Below are 18,483 nucleotides of genomic sequence, written 5' to 3'. Positions count from 1 at the left end.
CTTCCACTGGCCGACTCCTGCAACACTGTCTTGGTCTCCCTAAGACCCACCCCACGGGTGCCCAGACAGACCAGGCTGGGGGGAGGAGCTGCTTTTCTGGGGCCCCCCTCTAACTGATGAGATGGAGGGGGAATGGCCCTCCCAGACATGCCGAGGGCCCTCAGGAGCCAGACAGGAAACAGTTTCAGGAAAGACAGCATCAGACCCGGCCCGAGTCCCAGGGGTCAAGGCTGAGGGCGGCGCGGGAGCCCTCCTAAACGCGACGGTGATTGAGTGAGGACCATGATTTAGGAATCTGGCCCTCCCTCTCTCGGATCCAAGTACCTTTTATTTACCCTTGCTTGCTCCCCATCTCAACCCAGATGACTCGTTCCTCCGCACGTTTTCAGCGATAAATTGTGCGCACAGTAGGTCCCCAATACTTAATGTTTGTTGAATGACTGTGTGAACGTTCGCTCCACGGTTATCTAAGCTGAGATCGCTGCCTCGGGGCCGGCTGGGCCACCCCTCCGTCCTCAAAAGTTTCCCTCCAAACACGGTCCCCTGCGCCAAGTAGGGGGTGGTGGGCGAATCCAGAAGAATCCGAAGTCCGCAGGAAGCATCCGACAGGGCTTCGCGTGTGCGGCCCTCCAAGCTGCTGGGTGCGTTTCCCTGCTCCCTGGTGTCTGCTAGGCTCAGGCCTGCCCGGGACGGGGGCGGTGGCGGTGGGGTGCGGGGGCGGGCATCCCCGGGCCCCGGCCCCGACACGCGCGGTCCGGGTCTGGGCGCACGGCCTCGGTGCAGGTCCGGGCGGTCCCCCGCTCCGCGCCCGCCGCCCCTCCCCCTCCTCCAAACTTTCTCCCAACTTCCCAACCTCCTCCGCTCTGTGCCCCGCTCCGCTTCCCTCATGAATTATTCAGCAGCGCGCGCTCCAATCAGCGCGTCCCGGCCCCCTAGCCAAGCCACGACTGGGGGTGGGGGAGTCCCCCCGCCCCCCGCGCGCCCCTCCCTCCCGGCCAGGCGCCGCCCGGCCCAGTCCCCAGCCCGGCCCAGCCCCAGCCCGCCTGGCCCGCGCCGAGGTCTCCCTCCCTCCCGCTTCGCTCCCCGCTCGGCTCTCACCCTCCCCGCCGGCGCGGAGCGCACTCGGCACGGCGGCACGAGCAGCGCCACTCCAGGGAGGGGGGGAGTCCGCGAGTGGCCGGGGCTGGACCCCGAGTCCCCGGAGGGACCCCGACTCCAGCCACGTCTACCTCTGCGCCCGCCCGGGCGGCCGCTGCCAGGACGCCCCCCGCCTTCTCGTCTGCGCGCGCGGCGGGGACGCGGGGCCACACCTGGGCGCCGCCACCCGGTGCCCGGGGCGCCCGCATGGGCCCGCGCTGAGGGCCCCGAGCGAGTCCCGCGCGGGGAGTCGGCATCCACCCGCTCCGGCGGGGGTCCAGACCTGGGGGGGCTAGCGCCCCCCAAACTCGGATCGGATCCAACCAGAGTGAGGCGGCGCCATGAAGCTCCGGGCTCTGCTCTGCTGGGCTTCGCTTGCAGCCGCCCTAGAAGGTGAGTTCTCATGGGGGCACCCCGGCCCTTCTGGGGCCCCCGAAGAGGGGCCTCGGAGTGGAAGGGCCGACCTCTCTCTCCCCCTAACCCGGCACCCCAGCTCCGAACGCTCCCGACCAATAGTGCTGGCGCGGGAGGGGGGCGGGGAGGAGGCGGCTCAGCGGGGAGTGGAGTTTTCTTTTGTTTGGGAAAGACTTGGAGTCGAGCTCCGTCCCGGGACGTGCCCCGGTCCCGGCTCCCCGAACTCTTAAACTCGCTTCTCCAGACGCCGTTGGCAGCCTTTCGTTTCTCCCGACTCCAACCTGCAGAACTCTCTCCAGAGTTTCTGTCCCTCTTCTCACCTCCGCCAAACAGGAGGAAACATTTCTGGAGGAACAAGAGGGCAGGCAGAACTTTGTGCTAGGCCATAAAACTCCGCCCGCCCCCCATTCCAGAGCGTTCGCACCTTGATCTACAGTACCCCCCACCGCAGTCGGGGATGGCCGCCTTCTGCACTCAAGTCTCCAAACCTTCCAGTCTCTCCCCAGTCCGCGGCCCCTGGAGCAGGGAGGCTCCCGCCCTGGCTTCCTCAGGCTGCACCCCAGCCCTTTAAATGCAGTGTAGACCCCAGCCCTTGCCCCAGTCCCACCAGAGTCCTTTTCTCTAACCCTAGCCTGCCTCTTGTCTTGTCCCCTGAACTCAGCCTCACTTCTGTCTCATAGGCTGTCTTAAATTTCTACTTTTTCTGCACCGCTGCAAATATTCCTTTATCCGTGAGCCTCTGCCCTCCCCTCAACCTCTAGCAGGGAAGCGAGAGCCCTATAAACCCTCCTCCCACGGCCCTAATCTCCTTTCAATGAGTTGCCTCCTTCCCCTCCTTCACTGCCTGCAATCAAAGGGGTCTCTGGGGAGTGGGCCATGGGGGGCTGCTGAGAAGAAGGAATCAAAGGCGGTTGGAAACGCATCTCCTCCAGGCTGGGCAATGCTGCTCTGGACTGGGGATCAAAGGCAGGGTGTGGGGGAGAAGGGAGACCTGCTGGGCTCAGGAAGTCCGCGAAAGAACCAGAGGGAGAGGGCAAAGGCGAAACAGGGAGAAAACCCGCCAGGATGACGTGTGGTGAGAGAGAAAGAAAGGTGCCAAGGGGAACAGGGAGTAACTTCGAACTCCTGTTACCTAAGTGCTTGCCGAGCCCAAGGCCCGGTGCTACGTGCTTTCAGTTTTCACGGTCCCAACAACCCTGTGGTGGGAAGTATTGGTACCCCCCATTTTACAGGTGAGCAGACTGAGACAGGCGTTCAGTCTTTTATCCAAGGCCCTGTGCCCCAGTGAAGGTGAAAGATGGGAGACAGAAAGCAGAGTGACAGAGAGATGGAGGTGGCCGGAGAGCGGGGGGGAAAGGTGAGAGGCCGCAAGAGAGGGAGGCAGGCAGGACCGCGACAGGATGAGAGAAACGGGAGCCGCTTGGAGCGCCCAGGACGGCCTGAAACAGACAGTGTGTAAATTGGAGACAGGAAAACACTCTCCAGTCTGGAACAATGGAGGGTGGAGACGGCTGCCTCTATCCACCCGCTTCCCAGAACCCGGGCATCCTGTCCCCAGCGTGCCGGGCTGTCTCCTGCCACCCATGGGGGCCCGGGCCTCTCCTCGGGCTGGCCGGGCCTCCACCTGACCCCTGGCCCTCAGTGGACATCACCTGGTCTCTGGGAGGAGGCTGCCCCACCCACCTGCTCTCCTGTCTCTCCTGCAGTCCCGGGAGGGGGGACCTGGCCCAGGTGTGCTGCAGGCTCCTCCCGTCCAGACCTGTAGCATCCCCCTCCCCACGTCTCCCAGGGGATCCCCCTCCCCTCCCTCTCCCCTCCTCTGGTGCAGTTCTCCTAATCTCCCCCTTCCGCCAGAGCCCCACCCCTCCCCTCCCCCGACACCCCTCCCCAGAGGCCAGAGCCAAGCCAGGTGTGCTCACCCCCCGCTACCCACACCCCTAAAATCCCCTCCCCTCTGCTTGCCCGTAACCAAATCCAGACGTGAGGCCTCCCCAGACGGAGGCCGAGGGCAGGGAACCCCAGCGTCCTGGCCTCCAGGACGGCCTCCTCGGAGGACAGCTAGGCAATGGGGAGGGGATGGGGGTCAGGGCTGGAGTGTTTGGTCTGAAGGATCAGAGGCGGCATCTTTGCATTTGGGCGAGGGACTGCAGAGGCGGAGGGAGACCCTGGTGGGAGGGGTGTCCCCCTACCCCAGGTCAAGTCAGGGTCAGTTTGGCCCTTTCTGCGCTGTTTGCCCTTTTTTCCCCTTTCAGCAACTGTGTCTTCCCTTCTCTGGGGCACAGCAGTTCACAGAGGCCTGGCCCTGGGAGTCCTGGGGTTCAGCTCCCTGCCTGCCAGCTGTTAGGGGCGGGGCTGGCACTCAGAAAAGAGGCTTGAAACCTGGGGGCGGGTGGGGGTGGTGGGCAGAGGGCAGGGCAGGCTCCCCTCCTCGGCTTGTCTGTCTGTCTCAGCTCCCAGGTCTTCCTTGTGTCTCCCAAGCTCCGACTGACTCTGTATGTGTGTCTGTCTCAGAGACCCTACTGAACACGAAATTGGAAACTGCCGATCTGAAGTGGGTGACGTTCCCTCAGGTGGACGGACAGGTAAGAGCTGGGGCCCGGGAGGAAAACTGATGGGGGTGGGGGGCCACTGTGCAGCTGCTTCCCGCGCCATACGCCCACCCCCACATCTCAGCAGCCAGGGCAGGGGTCGTCTGAGCCCTCGCCCCCCAGGGGTCCCCCAGCCTCCCTCCTGGCTTCACCGCAAAGACCCCGGAACTAACCCTCGCCCACCGGCTCAGCAGCCCCCTTCTCCCCACAGTGGGAGGAGCTGAGCGGCCTGGATGAGGAGCAGCACAGCGTCCGGACCTACGAGGTGTGTGACTTGCACCGGGCACCGGGCCTGGCCCACTGGCTGCGCACCGGCTGGGTGCCCCGCCGCGGGGCTGTCCACGTGTATGCCACGCTGCGCTTCACCATGCTGGAGTGCCTCTCCCTGCCGAGGGCTGGCCGCTCCTGCAAGGAGACCTTCACCGTCTTCTACTTCGAGAGCGACGCGGACACGGCCACGGCCCACACGCCAGCCTGGATGGAGAACCCCTACATCAAGGTACGCAGGCGCCCCAGGGTCAGGGGGGCTGGCCTGGGGGAGGAAAGCAGGAGGCCCCCGGCTTGAGGAGGGAAGCGGGTAGTCTGCTAGGTGGAACGGCCAGTCTACTCCACCAGGCAAGTACACCTTGCCCCCCTACCTCTTTTTTGGCTGGGCCAGCACATCTTGCAGGATCTTAGTTCCCCTGCCAGGGACTGAATGCATGCCCTTGTTAGTGAAAGTGTGAAGTGCTAACCAATGGGTCGCTCACCAAGGAATTCCCACCTCGCCCCTTCACAGTCTTTGCACCAGCTGATGCCTCAACCCTGGAGTGCCTTCTCTCTGCCTCTCCCACCCAGCTCCTACTTGTCTTGTGATTCCAGCTCTGGGGTCCCGCCTGCCATCGCACTCATTACACTTTTAACTTATCATTAACTTTTCATCATTTCCTTCCTGTCTGTTTCCTCGGCGCAGAGTCCAGGGCCTGGCCTAGAACAGGTGTTGATAAGTGTCTGTAGGGTGAGTGAGTGCACAGCAAGGGGAGGCTGGACTCTTCATAGGAGCTTGGCTAATGTTAATGGACAGTGTTGGGGCCTGCAAGAAAGTGCACACTGGGAAAGGTAGAGAGAAGGTCCTGGAACAGGGACTGAGCAGGTCACAGAGAGGGTGAGCCTGGGCAAAAGACAGTCCCGCGGGGTCCTCGGGGAGTGGAAGACTGTGGCAGTGAGTCTCTTTCCACCCTGGCAGGTGGACACAGTGGCTGCTGAGCACCTCACCCGGAAGCGCCCAGGGGCTGAGGCCACGGGGAAGGTGAATGTCAAGACACTGCGCCTGGGCCCGCTCACCAAGGCTGGCTTCTACCTGGCCTTCCAGGACCAGGGCGCCTGCATGGCCCTGCTCTCGCTGCACCTCTTCTACAAGAAGTGCGCCCAGCAGACCGTGAACCTCACCTACTTCCCGGAGACCGTGCCTCGGGAGCTGGTGGTGCCCGTGGCCGGCAGCTGCGTGGCCGACGCCGTGCCCGCCCCCGGCCCCAGCCCCAGCCTCTACTGCCGGGAAGATGGCCAGTGGGCCGAGCAGCCGGTCATGGGCTGCAGCTGCAATGCAGGGTTCGAGGCCGCCGAGGGGAACACCAAGTGCCGAGGTGAGGGGAGGGGGCCGGTACCTTGATCGGGGACCCACTTCTCAAGATTTCCAGTTTGAACGTTCTTTGCTCTCCTGGGCACTCAGTTACTGGAGGGTGTGTTTTCCGGGCCCCCAGCACCGTTCTGAGCTCTCCATCACTTCATGCTCTTGCTTCTGACTCCACGCAATTGCTCTCTGGACCTAACAGGCTCTCTTGGACTAGGGAACCTTGTTGGACTCAGAGGCTTCGTGAACTCTAGCTCTGTTCATTATGGTTTCCTCTAATTTACTGTAACTGGATTCTCACTCACCTTGTTCTCGAGAGCAGAGTTTCTTAACCTGGGTTTTGTAGATAGGACGAGGGAATCTGTGAACTTTGATGGAATGATAAAAAAAAGATGGCTTTTCCTTTTCGCTCATCTCTCCCTGAAACTGGTCACTCCTTTCACGGAGTGTCAGTCACAGCCCAGCGGTCAGAGCAAGACCTGAGATTTGGGCCTGGTTCAAATGCTGGGGGTTTTCACAGCTCAATGGAGATGATTTGCAAGAAGGGCAAAATGTTGTTTTCCCTGTGAGTTCAGAATTCCGTTGGCTGTCAGTCCTGCCACTGTATCTCATTAATAGAGAAACATACCCTTTGCCATGTTGTAAACTTTTCTTTCTGTATTTTTTTTTCCAGTATCATTATTCTTAATGTGTGTGTACTTAGTCACTCAGTTGTATATGACTCTCTGTGACCCCATGGACTATAGCCCACCAGGCTCTTCTATCCATGGAATTCTCCAGGCCAGAATCGGTTGCTATTCCCTTCTCCACCTGTTTTGATCATTGTATTTTCACTTCCTTGGTTTTATTGGTAATCTGTGTATTTTATGGTGTACCTTTAAAATCATTCTGAGCAAGGGTCTTGAGTTTCACCAGGCTGCCATGGGGTGGTGAGGGGTGCACGCCAGGGTTCAGACCCTTGATCTGGAGGAAAGTCTTCTCCTCTTACAGGCCAAGTTTCTAAGCTCCTCACTCCCTGCTCCCCTCTTTGCACCTCATGCAACTTGATTTTATTTTTTTCACCACACTGTGTGGTATGTGGGACCCTCGTTCCCTGACCAGGGATCGAACCTGCACTCCCCGCAGTGGGAGCTCAGAGTCTTAATCACAGGACCACCAGGGAAGTCCCTCATGCACCTTTAATAACCGCTGAATGTCATCTTCCCCCGCCCGGATCTCTACCCCCAACCCCACCACTGAATGTCTTTGATGCAAGTTCTGATGGACGCTTTCTTTCTCTCAGCCTGTGCTCAGGGCACTTTCAAGCCCCTGTCCGGGGAGGGGTCCTGCCAGCCGTGCCCAGCCAACAGCCACTCTAACACCATTGGCTCGTCCATCTGCCAGTGTCGCATCGGGTACTTCCGGGCCGGCACAGACCCCCGAAGTGCGCCCTGTACCAGTAAGTGGCCAGCGACCCCCGGGACGAACCCCTCACCCCAGCACCTGTCCTCCCATGCCTTCCTCCTCTTGACCCTGGCTTGGTGCGCGGCCGACACAAGATGTCAGTGTGGCTGCCCATCTGTCCCCACTGCCCATGCCCGGCCATTGTCTCAGCCTCTACCTGACACCCTGGTCTCCCGCAGCCCCACCGTCCGCCCCGAGAAGCGTGGTTCCCCGCCTGAACGGCTCCGCCCTGCGCTTGGAGTGGAGCGCGCCCCTCGAGTCAGGCGGCCGGGAGGACCTCACCTACGCGCTCCGCTGCCGGGAGTGCCGCCCCGGTGGGTCCTGCACGCCCTGTGGGGGAGACCTGACCTTCGACCCTGGCCCCCGGGACCTGGTGGAGCCCTGGGTGGTGATTCGCGGGCTGCGTCCTGACGTCACCTATACTTTCGAGGTCACCGCCTTGAATGGGGTGTCCTCCTTGGCCAGTGGGCCAGTCCCGTTTGAGGCTGTGAATGTCACCACCGACCGCGAGGGTGAGACTGGGGACTGGGGGCAGCCTGTGGTTGGATGGGAGAGGCCAGCGAGGGGGGTGGACAGTCTAAAGGCCTGAGGCAGGGAAAAGGCAGCAGCTGGGGAGTGGAGTTCCCAGGAAATACACTGGGTCAAGGCCTTTGGGGCAGGAGGCAGAAAGAGAGTGTTAAACAGATGCAAAGGCGGGCTCCAGAGTTCAGAGAGAGCCAGGAGGGAATCCCGAAACAGCTGCAGGACCCAGACAAGTGTGGCCGGCAGAGGCAGAGCTGGGGAAGCTAAGGGCCAGACCCGCCTCGCTCCAGGGCCCCAACGCGTCTGTCTCTCGCAGTGCCACCCCCGGTGTCTGACATCCGGGTGACTCGGTCATCACCCAGCAGCTTGAGCCTGGCATGGGCCGTTCCCCGGGCACCCAGCGGAGCAGTGCTGGACTATGAGGTCAAGTACCACGAGAAGGTGAGAGCCAGGCCCCGCCCTGGGGGGGGTTGCGGTGAGCAGTGGGACCTGCTCCAGGGGCCGGGACACCTGAATTGCAGGCATCTGCCATACACCAGCTGAATGATCTTGTGTCAACCTCTTGGCCTCTCTGAGCTTCATGTCTTCCTTGTAAAATGCTTAGGAAAAGAATTTCTTGGTGGTCCAGTGGTTAAGACTCCACAATTCCCTGGTCGAGGAACTAAGATCCTGCATGCCAAGCAGGATAGGCCCCTCCCCGCCCCGCCCCCACCCCCCACCCCCGCCAAAAAAATGCTTTAGATAATGGAACCTACCCCACAGAATGGCTACCGAGACTACATGACATAATTCATGCAATACAGGCGGCTCAGTGCATACATAGTGAAAGTCGCTCAGTCGTGTCAGACTCTGTGACCCCATGTACTATACATCCATGGAATTCTCCAGGCCAGAATGGGTAGCCTTTCCCTTCTGCAGGGGATCTTCCCAACCCAGGGATCGAACCCGGGTCTCCCGCATTGCAGGCAGATTCTTTACCAACTGCGCCACAAGGGAAGCCCCAGTGCGTACATAACTGAGCACAAAGGTCTCACCTGTCTCACAGCAGGGTGGAGATGCTAGTGATGGAGGCCCAGGGCAGGGGAGGTGGGAAGAGCCATGGAATCTGGGGGCCCTGGCTTACGGCCAGCCCGCCTCTCCTCCGGAACAGGGCACTGAGGGCCCCAGCAGCGTGCGCTTCCTGAAGACATCGGAGAACCGGGCAGAGCTGCGGGGACTGAAGCGGGGAGCCAGCTACCTGGTCCAGGTTCGGGCGCGCTCCGAGGCCGGCTACGGGCCCTTTGGCCAGGAGCACCACAGCCAGACCCAGCTGGACGGTGAGTCTGGGGGGCAGGGTGTGCCTAGGGTTGGCTGTCCCCCACCAGGCAAGGAGGCCTTGGCTCTCAGGACCCCCAAAGTCACTTCCCTCCTGCTTCTGTTTGCACTGCGAGGCATTCTGGCCTGGTGATGGGACATAGAAACCAAATCCAACAGCTGGGTGTGAAGGCCCGCTCAGCGGCTTTCCAGCTATGTGACCTTTAGCAAAAACTTGACCCCTGAGCCCCAGCTCTCTCATCCAACACTTGGAAATAGGAGGCCTCTCTCCCAGGGCTCCAAGGATTAAATGAGGTGACACTTGGTAGTTTTTATATGCTGGCCCAAGGGTTTTTGTCCTAAACCTTTTAATTTTTTTTTACAGTTTTATTGGGATATGATTCATCTACCTTATGACTCACCCATTTAAAATGTATAATTCATTGGCTTGTAACATATTCACAGAGTTGTGCAACCATCCCCGTAATTAATTTTAGAACATTTCAGCACCTCAGAAAGACATATTACCCCCTCCCATTACCTCTCAGCCCCCGGCAAACACTCATCTACTTTTTTGTGTCTAGATTTGCCCGTTCTGAATCTTTCACACACATGTCATGCGATACAGCCTTGTGACTGGCTGCTGCTGCTTTCACAGGGCATAATGTTTTCTAGGTTTGGCCGTATTGTAGAATATATCGGGACTCCATTCCTCCTCGTAGCCGAAAAATAATCCGTTGAGTGGCTTTCGCATTTTTCTTCATCCGTTGATCTGTTAATGGACATTTAGGTTATTTCCACCTTTTCATTTTTAGCCTTAGGTACTTCCTGTTCGAGTGGAGTTTTTTGTGGTCACCAGTATTTATGACAGAACAGAATCAAACCCGCTTAGGCAGGGCAACTTCTTCCCGGCCCTGAGGGCCTCGAGTGGAGCACACGGGCCCTCAGGGCCTCCCTGACCTCCGTTCTTCTCCTCCAGAGAATGAGAGCTGGAGGGAGCAGCTGGCCCTGATCGCGGGCACGGCGGTCGTGGGCGTGGTGCTGGTCTTCGTGGTCATCGTCATCGCGGTTCTCTGCCTCAGGTGAGCGTCCTGGGCACCTGGAGACCCTGAGGAAGCCTCCGGGAGCTGGCTGCCCACTCTCTTACTCCAGGTCGAGGCTCCCTGGACAGGAACCTACCTGCTTTCGCTTGGAATCCTCTGACTCCTGCTTCTCTCTTGCCGTCCATTCCCTCTGGAACTCAGTTCCCTCTGGGACTTGTGACTCAGTTTACCTCTTCTGTCCCATCCACTCCAGGAAGCAGAGCAATGGGAGAGAAGCTGAGTACTCGGACAAACACAGCCAGTATCTCATCGGGCACGGTGGGTAGGCCCTTCCTGAAGAACTCAGGGCTGGGGCGAGAGCTGTGAGCCCAGGGCATCTGAGTGCAATGGGAGTCACTTCTTAGCTGACGGGCCCTGTGCGCTTCCCCAGGTACTAAAGTCTACATTGACCCCTTCACTTACGAAGACCCTAATGAGGCTGTCAGGGAGTTTGCAAAAGAGATCGATGTCTCCTATGTCAAGATTGAAGAGGTGATTGGCGCAGGTGAGCAGAAAACGCCTGGGTCCCAGGGAGGAGGGTGGAGTTGGTGGTGGGGTGGACCTCAGGGCCAGCCAGAACCCCCGGGAGAGGAGAGCTGACCCGCAGCGTCCTTCCTGAAGGCGAGTTTGGCGAGGTGTGCCGGGGGCGCCTCAAGGCGCCTGGGAAGAAGGAGAGCTGCGTAGCCATAAAGACCCTGAAGGGCGGCTACACGGAGCGGCAGCGGCGGGAGTTCCTGAGCGAGGCCTCCATCATGGGCCAGTTCGAGCACCCCAATATCATCCGCCTGGAGGGTGTGGTCACCAACAGCGTGCCTGTCATGATCCTCACCGAGTTCATGGAGAACGGCGCCCTGGACTCCTTCCTGCGGGTGAGCCCCCCCACAACACCCCAGTCCACCCTGCCCTCCCCCAGCACTCCAGGACAGACGGTGGGCCCCGTGTTGCTGCCCCTCCACCCTTCATCCTGGAAGGTTGAGTCCTGGGACTGGTCTCCCCGTGGGGCCAGCCAACCCCAGGATCTGGAGGGGCTGTCATCTCTCCTTGTGACAAGTATTTACTGAGCATCTTCTTACGCACCCGCCACTGTCCGGGGCCTCGGGAATTCGAGCCCTGAACATCTCTGCTCTTGGAGAGCTGCTGGTATAATCGGGAGACTGAAAGTTAACAAGTACAAACAAGCTTTTATAGAAAGTAAACAAAATTTCAGATGTGAAAAAAATTAAACAGGCTCATAGAAATGAGAGGAAAGAGCTCATTTTTGCTACTTGAACAAAATTGTATGAAGTTTTATTTTTTTTTTTTAAACTTTACTAGGCATCTTTTTTTGGGGGGAAAAAAAAAAGCTTTTTTTTTTTTTTGGCTGCACCATGTGGCCTGTGGCACTTCCCTAACCAGAGATCAAACCTGTGCCCCCTGCAGGGGAAGTGCGGAGTCTTAACCACTGGACCACCAGGGAAGTCCCCAAAAGGTTTTTCTACAAAGCAAAACAGTGTTGAATTTAACAGAATGACAACAACCCCCTGGTATCACGTAATGCCTATGTGATACTCATATTTCTCCAGTTGTCCCCAACATGTCCCAGCATCCAGTTCAGGATCAAGCATTGCACTGGTGGTTATTGTTTTGAGTCTTTTTACATCCCAAGACAGTCCTTTGTCGTTCTGATACACTGAAGGGCTGGGCCACTTGTCCATTCAAATGTCTTTTCTAGGTTGATTGGATGATTGGATTCTTCCTTGTGGGGTCATTTAGCTTGTTTCTCTGTGTTTCCCATAAGGGAAGCTGTATCTAACATTGTGATAAGTTCAGAATTCTACATCTGTGGCCAGCCTCCATCAGGCGGTGCGGTGTACTTCTCATGGTACTGCATTAGGAAACACAGGCTGCCCGGCTCCCATCACGACGGATGCTGCGGCAGATGCTGGGGCAGTGTCTTGTGGATGCGGGAGTTTGTTACATTGTCTGGTTGCAGGAGAGGGAAGGGGGTCTGTCTTAGAAGAGATGGCATCTGGGTAGATGAGAAAGCCAGCTGTGAGAAGATGGGGGCAGGGGGAAGCATACTGGGGACTGAAGAGCCCCCCAGAGTATATGGGATCTGGTGCGTTCGAGAAGCAGAAAGGCTGGTGAAGCTGAACCAGGTCAGCAGAGGAGCAGTGGTGGGTCACCTCGTAGTTGGTGGCTGGGTCTCATGGCCTTAGAACTGGGGGTGTGATTAGAAGTCCAAAAGAGGAAGCTTTGGGGAGGATATCAGCAGGAGTGATAGTCATTCAGTCGTGTACGACTCTTTGCAACCCCAAGGACTGTAGCCTGCCATGGAATTTTCCTCTGGCATGAGGAGGCAGAGAAGGACGGCCTCCTCTTTCCATGGAATTTTCCAGGCATGAATACTGGAGTGGGTTGCCTATCCCTTTTCCAGGGGATCTTCCGAATCCAGGGATCGAACCTGGGTCTCCTGCATTGCAGGAGGATTCTTTACTGCTGAGCCACCAGGGAAGCCTGCCAATGGGGAGACTGGCAGTCACTCAGGCCGTGGGGGCTGCAGTGGGTATGGAGAAGCAGTTGGGTTTGGGGTGTGTTTCGGAGGCATAGCCAGCAGAACTTGTTGATGCATCGTAGGCTGTGAACAAGGGAGAGAGAGGAATCGTGGAGACTCTGAGGTCTCTACCCTGAGTGCCTGGAAGTGAGGCCACCAACTGAGATGCAAGGTGTGAAGCAGGTGCAGGCTTGGAGGATGGGTTCAGAATTCAGTTTCTGGACTCAGTGTTGCTGGCCCTGCAGGGCTGCCAAGAATCCCCTGCATGCTAGCTGAATCCAGAGGATGGGCTTAGTTAACCATCCATGACTGGCGGGCTTACCTGGTGAGAGCAGACTCTATGAAGGTGAAGGTCGGGCTTTAGACCTTGGTTTTTGGTGCTGCGGTTACCGATCACACCCGACTCCTCACCATCCTCTTGAATCCTATATACAGTTGGTCCAAGAGGGCTGAGCGAGAGTGTGGCTGTATCAGCGCCAAGGCACACCTCTCCACCTGGAGACAGGTGTCTTCAGAGCACACTCTGAACTGTCATCGCTCCGTTGCTGTCAAATAAAAAGAACGTGTTAGATCCAAACCATTTGTCTAGTATTTCCTGGATGGAATGCACTGTACTAGGTTAAATGGAAGAAAGTGTAATCTTTTTTAAATTTTCATTTTTGTTATTTTTTAACACCAAAACATTTTGTATTGGGGTATAGCTGATTAACAGTGTTGTGATAGTTTCAGGTGAACAGCGAAGGGACTCAGCCATACATATACACGTACCCATTCTCCCCAAACCGCCCTCCCATCCAGGCTGGCACAGAACGTTGAGCAGAGTTCCCTGTGCTATGCAGTAGGTTCCCGGCTCCTCGGCTGTGCCGGGTCTTAGTAGTGGCAGGCAGGATCTTTGATCTTGGTTGCAGTTTTCAGAATCTTCAGTTGCAGCACGCGAACCCCTAGCTGTGGCTTATAGGATCTTAGTTCCCCGACCAGGGATTGTAACCCAGGCCCTCTGTATTGGGAGTGCAGAGTCTCAGCCACTGGAGTACCGGGGCAGTCCCGTAGATATGTCGGGGAAAGAGGGGCATCCTAACTGCGACCCCCGCCGTGTCCATCTCCAGCTGAATGACGGCCAGTTCACCGTGATCCAGCTCGTGGGCATGCTGCGGGGCATCGCCTCGGGCATGCGCTACCTCGCCGAGATGAGCTACGTCCACCGAGACCTGGCCGCCCGCAACATCCTGGTCAACAGCAACCTCGTCTGCAAGGTCTCAGACTTTGGCCTCTCCCGATTCCTGGAGGAGAACTCCTCCGACCCCACCTACACGAGCTCTCTGGTGAGGCTGGGGGACGACCATGTGATCTGGGTTCTTAGGGCCGGGTTGGAAAGGCGGGAGACGGAGGGGCTGACAGCTCTGGTCCGGGCCAGGATGTAGGAGCAGACCTGCACTGTGGCGGACGTGGGGACTGGGGGATCAGCTGAAGGAACTGGCTGCCAGGAGTCTGGGAAAAGAACAGAGTTGGGGAGCTGGCCCTTTGGGGCGCCGAAAGAAAGGAGGCCTGAGCTGGGGGAGACACAGAATGCCCAAGTGCTGGGAGTCCCTCAGCTCACCTTGTCCTCCGTCTTTAGGGAGGAAAGATTCCCATCCGCTGGACAGCCCCCGAGGCCATCGCCTTCCGGAAGTTCACGTCTGCCAGTGATGCCTGGAGCTACGGGATTGTCATGTGGGAGGTCATGTCATTTGGAGAGCGGCCATACTGGGATATGAGCAATCAGGATGTAAGTATCTCGTGGTCCCACCAGCCTGCCCTGAAATGTCTTGTCTCTTGGGATGTGGGGCGGCGGGGTGGCAGGGGATGCCGCCTTAGAGAGCTCATCACTGTTGGGTCCTTGAGGTGGGGAGAGTGCCATGGTGAGGAGGTGGTCTGTGTCTCGCGTTTGATAACAGCTCATCTGGTCACAGACGGAGGCAGAGATGGAGGGCAGGCTTGGGAGATGTCTGGATCATAGCTCAAGAGCTTCTGGGACATTGAGCCACAGCCAGCCTGGGCCCTGGCCGGGAGGGCCAGCCCTAGGTTAGCCCTTCTGGGGGCCTGCAGCACCCATCCAGGCGTCTGTTAAGTCGCCACTTCACTGGGGTCCTTTGGCAGCTTCCTTTTCCCCTTGACGCCCTCACCCAGTGCTTCTTCCACCCATCATTCCAGGTGATCAACGCCATTGAACAGGACTATCGGTTGCCCCCGCCCCCAGACTGCCCCACCTCCCTGCATCAGCTCATGCTGGACTGTTGGCAGAAAGACCGGAATGCGCGGCCCCGTTTCCCCCAGGTGGTCAGCGCCCTCGACAAGATGATCCGGAACCCTGCCAGCCTCAAAATCGTGGCCCGGGAGAATGGCGGGTGAGGACCCCAGAGAACGGGCCCTCCTTCTGCACTCTGCCACCCTGAGAACCTCGCTTCCGCCCCCCTGCCCCCGCCACCCCGGAAGTGTCAGTCCTTTCGGTGGGATGTGCCCTTCCGCCTCTCCAGGCCTGGGGTCTGCGTCCTCACCCTGACACACGCTGGTGCTCAGGGTATCCTCCGCATCCTTGCCCCCCAGGGCCTCGCACCCCCTTCTGGATCAGCGGCAGCCTCACTACTCAGCTTTTGGCTCCGTGGGGGAGTGGCTTCGAGCCATCAAAATGGGAAGATACGAAGAAAGCTTTGCAGCTGCTGGGTTTGGCTCCTTTGAGCTGGTCAGCCAGATCTCCACTGAGTAAGTCATGGTGGGAGCTGGGGACCGGGGGACCGGTGGTGAGGGCCAAGCAACCAGGATGGGTGGAATCTGGGTGACCAGAATCAGGCTCACAGTTTCAGCAGGGGCCTTTGAGGTCAACTTCTGGTGCCCATTCGAGAGCCTCTCCCCCCAGAAACAGTAACAGCTGCAGGGGCTGAGAGCACGGGAATCTTCCAGGTCAGCTGTGCGCGCCTCACCCCCTTGCACCACCTCGGCCTTGGGCCATCTCGCTCCTGCCTCGAAATCTGTATCTATCTTTCTGCATCTATCTACATTCCAGACCCTGCTCTCACATTAACAACGTGTCAACTCTGGATGTTTTCCCACCCATAAAAGGAGAAGGTTGGCCTGGGTTTTGGAAATCCTTTCCAGCTTTAATGTTAAATGGTTTTACAATTCCAGTGCCTTCCAAATACTGCTTTCCCCTAGTTGGCCTCTCCCTGGTCCTTCTTTCCACCTTTCCATTCCTCTCCCAAGGACTCCTCTCACCCTGGGTTGGAATCACAGAAACAGAAGGACTAGAAATCCAGACTCAGAGGGTCCAAGAGGCCCTTTCCTTGGGAAGCCAGTCTTGTCCCAGCAGGTCTGGGCCCTCCTGCCTGACTGGCTTGAGCCTTCCCTTGACACGGGTTCACTGACATGGGTTCTTGTCTTCCACTTCTCACGGGGGCTGGGAGCAGTCTGTTTGTGTCCTCTCTCTCGCCCATTCCTTTCTCCACCCACCCAGCTCCTCCTCCTCCTCTCTATCTTTGTCCTTCTGATTTTTCCCTTTGATTTCTTTGTCCGGAAGACTTTTCCTTCTGACTTACTTTGTCCTCTGAAGCATTCTTTTGTCAACTTCATTTTATGGGCTTTTCTCTCTCTTTCATTCCTCTTCTTCCCTGATTCTCTGCCTTTCCTTCTAGTTTCAACATCCAGGGCGCGGCCCCCCACCCCTTGTTTCTCTATCCCTGCCGGTACCTAGCCTCGCCCCCTACTGCGGCTGCATAGAACTGTGGTGGGCGCCTAATTGGCCCCCACCCCCGGAAACTGCCTGACAACTGTTGACGTCTACCCGCTTCCCCGCTGGCCATTCTGATTGGCTGGCACGCCCGAGGCAGGGACGGGTTTTTGAAGGAGAGATGACCTGGGAGCTTAGTGGTCTCACCTAGCTGTTCATTCTTCCCCAGGGACCTGCTCCGAATCGGAGTCACTCTGGCAGGACACCAGAAGAAAATCCTGGCCAGTGTCCAGCACATGAAATCCCAGGCCAAGCCTGGAGCCTCAGGCGGGTCGGTAGCACCGGCCCCCCAGTACTGAGCTGCATCTGCACGCCTGGCTCCGTAGCTCTGGAGCGGCAGGGACTCCAGCGCCCGGGGATCCCTTTCTTCCTGGGGCAGAGTCGGGGCGGGGGGGACCCAAGAGGCTTCCATCCCCACGCCCCACTGACTGGATTGCACTTTGAACCCATGGGGGCGGGGAGCTGGCAGTTTGGAAAGAGAGGATTTGGGGATTCTGCAGTGTGGAATCATCACTGTCCCCCCGGGGTTGGGGGGACCCCAAACCGAGGGTGCAGGAGCCCTTCCCTCAGGATTGGGTGTGACCGGAGGAAAAGGAGCCCCCAGAGTCTGCCAACATCCCAGGGCTAGTTGGGCACGATCTGCACCGCCTCCCTTGGATCCCCAATTAGGGCCCCTCCTCACCTTGAAGGGCCGCGGCCCTGCAGACCAAAGAGAAGGGGGGACTAGCCTGCGAGCTCGGGAGGCGAGAAGGGGCGTCATGGCCCAGTGACGGAATCACTGGACTTGGATGTCCCAACCTTGCTGCTGTCTCTGCCGAACTCAGTTTTCCCTTGTAAATACCCCTCCCCCATCTGCTGCCTTCATATTGAAGGTTTTTGAGTTTTAATTTTTTGTTTTTGGTCTTATTTTTCCTCCCTTTGCTTCCCCCTGGTTTTTGTTTTGTTTTCTACAGTCCTTGTCATAACTTTTTGTGTTAGAGGGGACCTGTGTCATTATTGCCTCTTCAGCCCAAGTGGAAACAGGGACCCGCCGTTGTGTCTTGTTTCCAGAACAGTGCCTTGGTCACGCCACAACCCCCCGACATTTCCCTGCCCCTCAAGTACCCCCAAGCTGTGTCCATGGGGGGTTGCCGGCGGTGGGGGAAGTGCTGGAAAACAGCCAGACACCGGTGCTTGGAGGGGTTCTTAAATTATATTTAAAATGATTGTTTTGTATAAATAAAAGGAAATGGGAAGTGTCTTCACTCTGGGGGTGATTAGGAGTGGGAGGGGGGTGATGGAATAGGCTTCTGTAGAGGGGGGCTCTGGTATGGAGGGGCCTTTGAGCCAGGCTGACTGAGGGGCCGGAGGTCTGGAGATAGGGCTGTGGCGCGGGTGGGGGCTGGGTGCTTGGTTCCCAGCCCCAGGGTGTGTTTGAGGTGGTGGGGTGGGGGCACTGGAGATGAGTCATTGGCAGCTGCTTCTAACGGCTCCAGATGGCTCTGCCAAGAGCCTGGGGCACCTCCGGGGTGGGGCTGCCCTCCTTCCCCCCACCCGCCCTGGTTTCCGAGCCCTGGCTGAGGGGCTCTATGAGACAGGGGAGGCCTAGAGCTCGGGACCCTGGTCCTACAGCCCCCTGATGGGAGAGGGATCTGTTGGGGTGGAGGCCCCGCCAGATGAGGGAGACAGATGTGGGCCAGATGTTGACAGCTGGGGTTGGTTTAGAGGCAGTGGGGGAGGGGCAGGGGCTGACATGGACGACACGGACCCCCCACGTGTATGTACACACACAGACACACACACACACGCTGGGCTGGGTCTGGAGGACAATTCCCCCTTTCAAGGTGCTGCCCAGGCAGGTTCTCCCAGCCTCTTGGGAAGGGAGGGGAAACCACCTGAATATCTTCCCCTAACTTCTCCCTCCTGAGCAGGAAGATGAGGCTGGGGTCAATTCCCTGATGTCTTTCTCACCATCTTCAGTTTCCCAGCCTGCCCGCCCCAGGGGACACCTGCAGGGACAGGCCTGGACCCAGTCCACTTTGTCAAGCTGGTGCAGCCTTGCCATTTTTGCATCTCAGTTGCCCCCTGTTCTGCTGGGGTTGGTGTGTGAGTTGTTCAATCAT

At 58.2% G+C, this 18,483-nt stretch overlaps 1 protein-coding gene across 2 annotated transcripts; it reads left to right on the top strand.

Moving 5' to 3' along the window:
• The first annotated feature begins 1,413 nt into the window (after positions 1-1,413).
• On the top strand, positions 1,414-17,550 carry EPHB4 (EPH receptor B4). Of its 2 annotated transcripts, none has more exons than XM_068968216.1 (17): positions 1,414-1,530; positions 4,063-4,133; positions 4,351-4,638; positions 5,365-5,761; positions 7,031-7,186; positions 7,371-7,703; positions 8,030-8,154; positions 8,864-9,029; positions 9,986-10,088; positions 10,303-10,367; positions 10,480-10,593; positions 10,710-10,957; positions 13,728-13,943; positions 14,237-14,386; positions 14,935-15,005; positions 15,205-15,360; positions 16,551-17,550. In XM_068968216.1, the coding sequence occupies exons 1-17, from the start codon at positions 1,479-1,481 to the stop codon at positions 16,678-16,680; spliced, it is 2,841 nt and encodes a 946-aa protein (XP_068824317.1). In that variant the 5' UTR covers positions 1,414-1,478; the 3' UTR covers positions 16,681-17,550. The 2 variants fall into 2 exon arrangements, with proteins under 2 accessions (XP_068824317.1, XP_068824316.1); XM_068968215.1 differs by having other exon boundaries at positions 14,812-15,005.
• Positions 17,551-18,483: the final 933 nt, after the last annotated feature.

This window comes from Capricornis sumatraensis, chromosome 3 (genome assembly GCF_032405125.1).
Source record: "Capricornis sumatraensis isolate serow.1 chromosome 3, serow.2, whole genome shotgun sequence".
NCBI lineage: Eukaryota > Metazoa > Chordata > Mammalia > Artiodactyla > Bovidae > Capricornis > Capricornis sumatraensis.
This window is presented reverse-complemented; position numbering and strand designations above follow the sequence as displayed.

Bases quoted from the DNA above. Each gene is read 5' to 3' on its own strand.
- EPHB4 (XM_068968215.1), top strand. From the start codon at position 1,479: ATGAAGCTCCGGGCTCTGCTCTGCTGGGCTTCGCTTGCAGCCGCCCTA. The intron at 1,531-4,062 runs GTGAGTTCTCAT...TGTCTGTCTCAG, and splicing joins GCTTGCAGCCGCCCTAGAAG to AGACCCTACTGAACACGAAA. The intron at 8,155-8,863 runs GTGAGAGCCAGG...CCTCCGGAACAG, and splicing joins AGGTCAAGTACCACGAGAAG to GGCACTGAGGGCCCCAGCAG.